General features: G+C 37.2%; 1 protein-coding gene and 1 pseudogene across 1 annotated transcript; one reads left to right on the plus strand and one right to left on the minus strand.

Moving 5' to 3' along the window:
* Nucleotides 1–1,250: 1,250 nt before the first annotated feature.
* Nucleotides 1,251–3,833, plus strand: LOC126634562 (glyoxylate/hydroxypyruvate reductase A HPR2-like). The gene is made up of 2 exons (XM_050305083.1): nucleotides 1,251–1,888; nucleotides 3,121–3,833. The coding sequence occupies exons 1-2, from the start codon at nucleotides 1,466–1,468 to the stop codon at nucleotides 3,637–3,639; spliced, it is 942 nt and encodes a 313-aa protein (XP_050161040.1). The 5' UTR covers nucleotides 1,251–1,465; the 3' UTR covers nucleotides 3,640–3,833.
* A 129-nt stretch (nucleotides 3,834–3,962) lies between these two features.
* Nucleotides 3,963–8,574, minus strand: LOC126633864 (protein disulfide isomerase-like 1-6; annotated as a pseudogene).
* Between the last annotated feature and the right edge of the window lie 271 nt (nucleotides 8,575–8,845).

Genomic DNA, 8,845 nt, shown 5'->3' on the forward strand with positions numbered 1-8,845 from the left:
TAGATAATTGACTAAATAAACATCCTACAAAGTTTCAATAAAAATTTCCAAGTTTTTCTTACAATTTCCGTGGTTTCTATGTAATTTTTATCGATATCGATATTTTACCGATATTTCCATCGATATTTCCGTGTTTTCGGACTACCGATATTTCCGATATTACCGATATTTTCTTCCTTGTTCTTAACCCATCTTTTTTTATCGTTTGTTAACTTTATTTACTCATTTACCTTTTTGAAGGATTGTTTTATTTATTCTTGTAACTTTTTATTTCCTTCTTCCTTCTTTTTTCTCTAAGGCTTTCGTTATGTTTATTTTAAAATTTCACATTCTTTATAAATGTTGTATTATTTAAAAAAATAATAATATAATGTATTATTTAATATTTATTTATATGATATATAATAAATTTACTTAAATCCGCTTAAAAACTTGTCTAGTCACCTAAGTGCTAAAATCCAGTTTGCCGCCGGATTAGCACCTAGTGTTTATATATATAGACACACACATATACAATTAAAAGGAACTAAAGAGATTAAGCACCCAATGCTATTGCCCAAGTAATTGACAAAATGCCTCGTCAAAAACATTGAAAAAAAAAATTTGGCAATTGTGCGCACTATTGTTGGATGCAATGACGATTCTCTTGCATCCGTCACTACTTAGTTAGTTGTGTCATCAATGAATTAATTTTCTAACTTCGTCCCTGCTTCTCTGTACCCAAATTTGAATCTTCATTCGTCTAATTTGGAGTAGATCAACGCTCATATAAATTACTTGTTTTAAAGTTTCCATCTATTCCCCCATTTTCCATGGTAAAATGATTAAAACCTACCTATTTTAAAAATTATGCTATTCCAAACTACTTAAAATAAAAATATTTGTTACATAGTACTATGATTTAGTGGTATCTCTCATCACTTGTAAATGAGAGGTCTTAAGTTCGATTCTCTCAAAAGGCAAATTTGAACCACATTATTGCTAGCCTCTTATGAGATTAAATTCATCTAATCTCTCTTAGTGTATATAATATTAATTGAAAAAAAAAGACAAAAATATTTGAATTTTATGACACCTCTTTTTTTTATTACAGCCTAATTTAGCATCGAATTCGTCATCCACAAGATTCGAAACTAAAATCATTTACTTCCAATTAAAGAATAATACTTCTAGACCGGAATATTGAGTGGCTATGACACGTCTCTTAACCCTTTAATTTATTATAATTTTTCTATTCAAGCACCGTTTGGGCACACTCACATTTTGTGTTATTTATTTAACCAAACGTAGTGATTCTCTTGTCCACTTCCCCGATCACCACGGACATTACAAGCCACCCATCGCTACCAAAAGCTTCCCATAATCCCACGACCACCACCTTCTCAAATCCCATCCTCTCCAATCCTTACGGGGACGGCACAAACCCCGAAACCAAACAAGCCCCATTTCTCCAAATCCCACAACAATGGAGTCCATCGGCGTCCTCATGCCGATCCCCATGTCCTCCTACTTGGAGCAGGAGCTCGAGAAGCGCTTCAACCTCCTCAAGCCCTGGACTGTCCCCCACAAAACCCAGTTCATCAAGGATCACTCCACCTCCATCCGCGCCATCGTCGGCAACGCCTCCGCCGGAGCCGACGCCGAGCTCATCGCCGCTCTGCCGAAGCTGGAGATTATTTCCAGTTTCAGCGTCGGAATCGATAAGGTCGATTTGAAGACGTGTAAGGAAAAGGGTATTCGGGTCACCAACACGCCCGACGTTTTGACTGATGACGTGGCGGACCTTGCTATTGGGCTGACGTTGGCGGTGCTGAGACGGCTCTGTGAGAGTGAACGGTATGTGAGGAGTGGGCAGTGGAAGAAGGGCGGCTACAAGTTGACCACCAAGGTTTTTTTTTTTCTCAACTATTTTTTTATTTAATTTTCAATTACTTGCAATAGGGTTTATTTGCTTTTCTTATTTTTATTGGTTTGAATGGGTATTGATATTTGATTGTGCTGCTCGTGATTTGAGGGTGAGTTGATGGGCTATTTTTGAAGTTATGGTAAAATTTTGGAAGTGTTAACTGTGGTATAGGGTAAGTGTAAAATTTTGTTTATCTTACACTGCGGGTCCCAAGGCCGGATAAAGGAGGAGGTGGAGGGCGTCAAGTAGTCGACAGCCGGAACTTTGTTTTTACATGGAATCCTTATGAATACGATAACTATGGTGTTATTTGTAGAATACCCTGTTGGAGAGTATGGTAAAAAAAATTTACCAATTGTTGAAGTCAAGGGGAAAAGATTAAGGAACAACAGTTGAACTGTTGAACTGGTGGTTCCTGCTAAAGCTGCTTGTTAAGGGAAAGAGGGTGAAGTCCTGAATTTGATGTTCTTTGCTTAATTTTGTATTCGAAGACACGAACGTGTTGTGCTTGTGTAAATTTTCAGTCAGTCAAAGTACATTTCTCAGTGAAAGATGCGTTCAATTCTCTGTTGGTAGTGATGTATTTAGGATGACATCACCAAAGGGAAAGGGGAAAGAGATGGTACTCGGTGTTGGTTGTTTGTTTCTCGTTCTTGTATGAAGAGGTTCTTGTTGGTGACGCACGAGACTGTGTTCTTGATTGCTTGCTTCTCATTGTTGTCTGCATATACACTTTGTTTGCCTTTTTATTTGTGGAGTGTCTATCACTTTGTATATCTTTGGTTGCAACTGCTTGCTTACTCGCTGCTTTGCCTGCTAGTCTTCGATGTACTGAAAATTTTCTTAGTATCTTATTGGAGTTTCTGAGTTTCCAACGGTTGAAATTTTCCTAGTAGCTTGTGCACGTCTCATAAGAGAGAATAAAAAGATTTCCGTTCCAATTCTTGAACTAACTGGTACAAATTTTCTATCCATTGTGTTCCTCTGTGTGGTTTTGTCGTTGCTAATATCATGGACTTACTACATCTCAATGCTCTGTATTTCTTTTGCTTTTCCTTCTTTCATGTATCGTTTCAACTTTGAAGGATTTTGGCACGTTTTTGTTAGTTTATGTGCTATGTACAGCAGTAAAGCCTTGAGTTCTTGATTTTAATTTTTCATCCATATGATATATTTGTTTCCCCTCTTGTGTAATAGTTCCCTTTCATTTTCAGTTCACCGGGAAAACTGTTGGGATCATCGGTCTCGGAAGAATTGGCAAAGCAGTTGCGAAGAGAGCCGAGGCTTTTAGCTGCCCAATTGCTTACTTTTCCAGGACAGAAAAGCCAGATTCGAAGTTCAAATACTACCCAACTGTCGTGGAGTTGGCCGCCAACTGCCATGTTTTAGTTGTTGCATGCCCCTTAACCGAAGAGACCCGCCACATTATCAACCGCCAAGTCATTAATGCTTTGGGACCAAGGGGTGTTCTCATCAACATTGGGAGAGGTCCTCATGTTGACGAAGCTGAGTTGGTATCTGCTCTGGTAGAAGGCCGGTTAGGTGGGGCGGGGCTTGATGTCTATGAGAAGGAACCCCACGTACCCGAGCAGCTGTTCGCTCTCGAGAATGTGGTCCTCTTGCCTCATGTCGGAAGCGGCACGGTAGAAACTCGCAATGCCATGGCTGACCTTGTGGTTGGGAATCTTGAGGCTCACTTCTTGAAGAAACCATTGTTGACACCAGTGGCCTAATAGCTTTAAGCAACTGGACATGATGACCAGTGGATACATAGTTTCATCCGCTGCCACAGATGCCTTTGTTCAATAATTGTTTTTGTCAATCCAAAAAAGGATCGTTGTTTCTAGAATTTCGGAAATGTTCTTGTTGAAACTGTTGATTGATGATATTTTCTGGTTAATTCTTCATAAAAATCCTTGTGTTTTAATGAGTCTTATGATTTTTTTTATTTTATAAATTATATATTTACGTCAAGGGGTGAGAAATTGGGGTTGAATCATACAAAGGGCTAACACTAACAATTTTGCTTTCAACTTATCATCAACTGAAGTCAATATAAACAGAAAATAATACCATTATGCAATAGTGCTAAGTGTGCTAAGTGACAAATGTCTTGTAAATAAATGAAGGGTTTTCATCACAACTAGTCCCCGAGTTTGCGGAACTCTTGGATCCTCTCCACATTAAAAGCATTGCAGTAAAATCTTTGTTAACTTGAATCTCAGTGATTTTGATAAGAATGTCACAGTAAATGACTAAATATATACCAATTCCTCTCGCCTATCGATTTCCTCGGTGTTTTAGTTATAAATCACTTAAGTATAACATTCAATATATATTTCTATAACTCACCTTTAGCGGCGTTATCTTTGGCTTTCAAATGTTTGTTGATGGTTGTGGCCACGTCCTTCAAACTCGATTTTGTAGAAAGTTTGATCTGCACAGTGAAAACAATTTCTTGCATAAGTTGGCTATAGAGCACACATGAATCATAACAGAAAAAACTGGGATTTGTTGTAATCACTAATTACCGGGTTGGCTTTATCGATGGCTGTGTATAACAAGAGCGTTGGGTAGTCGCTTGCCTGAATAACAGTAACCAAACAAATAAATAACAAACAACAATAACCGAGATAGATTTCAGAATCATCACTCTGGCATCTCATCAACTGAAACTTTCATGGCCAGGGACAGTTCTCATTGATAGATAATGTTCCTGAGTTGTAAAATTCGTTGTGATTCACACCCGACACCCTCTTCTTTTATTTATAATGTATCGCGCAATTTTCAGAGGATTGACAGAAAGCATTGGAATGTATTATTCGTCAAGCTATTTGAAACAAAAAAGACAACCACCGGGCTTCCAAGTGTTCATTGAGAGCTTACATAAATGCTCTAGCTAATCCAATGTCCAAGGTTATGGATTACATAAAAAGCAAGGTTTTCATCCCAATATCACAAAAACAAATTATGATGTAAAAAAGAACACTTACTTGCAGTCTCGGATGTTCATTCGCAGACGCATCTATTCTTGCAAAGAGTAGATTATCCAAACTTTTAAAGTGCTTAGCCAACTTTTGTACATGCTTAGCCGTGGTCTAACAGGACCGTTTCATCCAAGTCATCCAATGTCTTTCCTACAACGCTCAGGACCGTTTCATTCTTCTGCATTTTTCACATAGTACAGAAGTGAGTTCAAAACTTTGTGATACAATACAACATATATTCTTGTGACCATTTAAAACCAAGTCATCAAATGTCCTTCCTACAATGCTCAGGACGGTTTCATTCTTCTGCATTTTTCAGAATAGTACCGAAGTGAGATCAAAACTTTGTTATACAATAATAATAATATAGACTATTAACTTGAATATAACTAACACTTCCCAGCTTTGTGAGCTGATTTAGTACTGCATTTAATGTGATAGAACTACAACGTTGCAGGAAGTGCTTTCATATTTACCATTTCAAGGCTATGTAAAACCAGCACTCTGCAGTACGGTTTTGGTTGGTTGATCAGCTTCAGAATAACATAAGATTTTGGCTTAAGGATAATGTAACAATGGGAACCAAAACAACCAACTATTGTCCAAAGTTATAGAAAAGAAACTAAGGTAGAATTCCAAAATTAAATTGCCATCATTGATCAAAAAATCATTTTTAAGGAGAAACAAGACTCACATTATCAGGTATTAGTTGCGATTTGAAGTGTGGAGATACAGTACCCTGTAGAAGCCCTGAGCAGAACTCCTACAAAATCCAATTCATAATATCAGTAGTCTAGGTAGATAATCTTCAGGAGGAAAATTCAAAACGTGAGAGATTATTACTTCAAGATTGCTTTGTGTTGGATCTGATTCCAACAGATATTTAGAGTTCCCTCTGATATCAAAAGCAATGACCTGTGCAGAACACAGACAAAACCTGATTAGAAGTAGCCTTAGCAGCAAATTCCTTGATAGAAAGAATTCACGGTCAAGGTGTAGGTCACAACTGGGAAACTGACCACAGTGCTGTTTGATTCTTCAAGCCCAAATACCGTTAGGTAAGGCTTAGCAAGGTTTTCGTCCGTAATGTCTATTAATATAAACAGTATCTGGATCAAGAGAATAAAAGAGGAAAAGCATTAGTAGATTTAACTGATTCACACAATTACTTCAACATATAGTCCATTTGCATACCTTTGACTTGAACTGTCTAGCAACATCTTGAAGAGGCTCAAGAAGTTTCTTGAAGTCATCTGCGTCTGCAAAAACATGAACCTGTGCAACAATAAAAGCGAGATATTAAATGACAGTCATTAGCATTCCATTTCTAATTCTTTAAATATGACTCAAGCTAAAGAAAGATATAATGCTTAGAGGGTCACGTAAGTATGCAAATATGATTTGATGTTTGATTTGCATTAAATGACGGAGAACAAATTCTAATTTTAAGCATCAAATTCCAGAAGGAAGAGAAATGCAACACCTGAAGAACAGTTTTTGCCAGTTTTTTAGAAAAAAACCTAAATATATCTTCTGGTTATTGTATCCAATATGTGTACTACTTTTCGTTTATAATTTTGAGTCATCTAGGCCATCTCTATGCATGATCTTGTTTTGTATGCATTATTTATTGATAAAATACATGATCGTGTACTTTTACTATTGTCCAGACTTCAAAATCTCATTTGTAACAGGACTAAAAAAAAAGTATATAAATGTGGATGTGTATGCAGCTCAACCGTAAAAGAAGATATGATGTACCGGAGGAATCAACGACCTGAATTTGAATAGGGCTGGAGTACACTTTTGCAGAATTCGCTTCAGTAAGTCTGTTAACTAACGGAAACTTGTTATGGTCCAGAAACTGCAGTATTTCATCCGCTCTAAAGGTCCCCTATGCAAAGCCAAACATTCATGAATAAGAATAACTATGTTAGTAATTCTTCCTGTTCTACCTGACTTGCAAAAAATTCATCGAATGTAAACCAAGTACAGTCAAATATGCAAGTTGACACAGTCATACATAAGTCTCGTAAATGGTTTACAGAATCTAAACTTGATTTATTTGAGACAGATTAATAAAAATATAATATACATTGGCCAAGTTGCACATGCAAGTAAGAAAACAACAAAAATTTCATCACCTTCGGTAAGAAAATTAAGCAACTCACCATATGCAGTGTATCTTTCTGGCTCACTTTTCACAATTCCAAGGAAAAGGCTAGTTGGTTTCATATTTGGAAAGAGAACGTTAGCAACCTCGATGTTGCTTGCTTCTACAAACTGGATTGTATTGTCAGCTGTCGCTGCTTTTACAAACTCTTTGTGGTTAGGCCCCTGAATAATTTTGATAACAAACAAGCCCAAAATATCCATAATGTACAAACAAAATACACAATCAAGGCAGAGGCCTCATACTAACTCCAGACTTAATCCTAGGTTTTCAGTATTTCCTAGGTCTAGCATTCTAAGAGAAATTTGAAAACAATAACAATGTACATACCTCAAACTTTTCAAACAAACCAACAACAAATATGTCAGACTTCTTGAGAAATTCTTCAGCTTCTGTCACCGAGCTTATCCTAATAACAGGTTCACCAGTTTTCTTCCTCGCCCATATCACTATTTCTTCCCTGAATCACAATTTGCACCCACAAACACATTAATGGAAATGCACAACTCAATTGGTACATATATTCCTAGCCATACACACGAAATACTGGTACTGCATACAAATGATTTCAAAGATATATGGGTAATGTACAGGAAAAACTGATATTAAACCTTAAACGAAAAGTTACTCGAATAAATTAGAACAACTCAACTAATAAATTATGTAATTTACGGCAATGGCAAAACACAAGGACAATATATAAGCATACAGATAACAGAAATGACAAAACACAATCTGAATTATAACTTATAATATAAGTAACTGGCCAAAAAAATGATTCACATACCATATTCAAATCAAGTTAACATAAAATATTCCCAATTAAACATCTTGATAAACTTTTAGAGCCACTCACGCAGAAAATCCACCAGTGTACGCTTGGGAGGTGCCATTGACAAACAGAAGCAGAGTAGGGAACCCTTTGATCTCCAAAGACGAGGCAGTTTTCGCGTGCCGCTCGGCATCAATCTTCGCCATCAAAAGGGGGCTCCCCAATTCCTTCAGCGCAGTGGCAGCCTCAGCAAACTGAGGCATCAGCTCAGCACTCCTGGAACACCAAGGAGTATAACCAAGAACCAGAACAAACTCATTGTTCTCAATAACCCTCTTGGTATTGTCATGATTAAGCTCCAGAACAATCCTCTGTGCATTGGATAAAAGCTCGGCCTCCGAGGACCTTGTGGTGGGCGCCAGGAGCTCTTCAAGTTCGCCATCTTCGGTTTCGTCTGCGGTGAGGTTTTGGGGTTCAGAGGATATGATGGGGGTCGGGAAATGGAGTATGATGGGGATCTGGACATGGTTTTGAGGTAGTTGTGGCTGTGGGTTTGCAGATTTTTGCAGAGGGAAGTGGGGTTCTTGTGAATATTGTGAGATCTATGGAGTGAAAAGACTGAGAACTGAGAAGGTGAGAGGGATGAATGAAGGGAGTGAGAATTTGGGCTTCACGGATTCTATATACCTTTCACTCCCTTTATTGGCGGCAATTACTCATAAAAAACCGTAATCATTTTATTAACTGTGTTAGTGTGTATATAAATTGGAGTAACGCTACTCATTTCATCTATTTATATTGCAGAGATGAAACAAATATATGGTATGGATAATATTTTTGAATAAAATGACTTTTACTTCCGAGATGTGTAACATGTCGAGTCTAATATTCTTATTTATTAACATTAATATGCATTTTTTTTTAAATCATGCATGTATATAATCATTGTTGGTCATGCATACATTGAGTTATATTCATATAAATTTGAGAATTTTTTTTCTCACCAC

Source organism: Malus sylvestris, chromosome 9 (assembly GCF_916048215.2).
Source record: "Malus sylvestris chromosome 9, drMalSylv7.2, whole genome shotgun sequence".
Lineage (NCBI taxonomy): Eukaryota > Viridiplantae > Streptophyta > Magnoliopsida > Rosales > Rosaceae > Malus > Malus sylvestris.

Bases quoted from the DNA above. Each gene is read 5' to 3' on its own strand.
- LOC126634562 (XM_050305083.1), top strand. From the start codon at position 1,466: ATGGAGTCCATCGGCGTCCTCATGCCGATCCCCATGTCCTCCTACTTG. The intron at 1,889-3,120 runs GTTTTTTTTTTT...TTTCATTTTCAG, and splicing joins GCTACAAGTTGACCACCAAG to TTCACCGGGAAAACTGTTGG.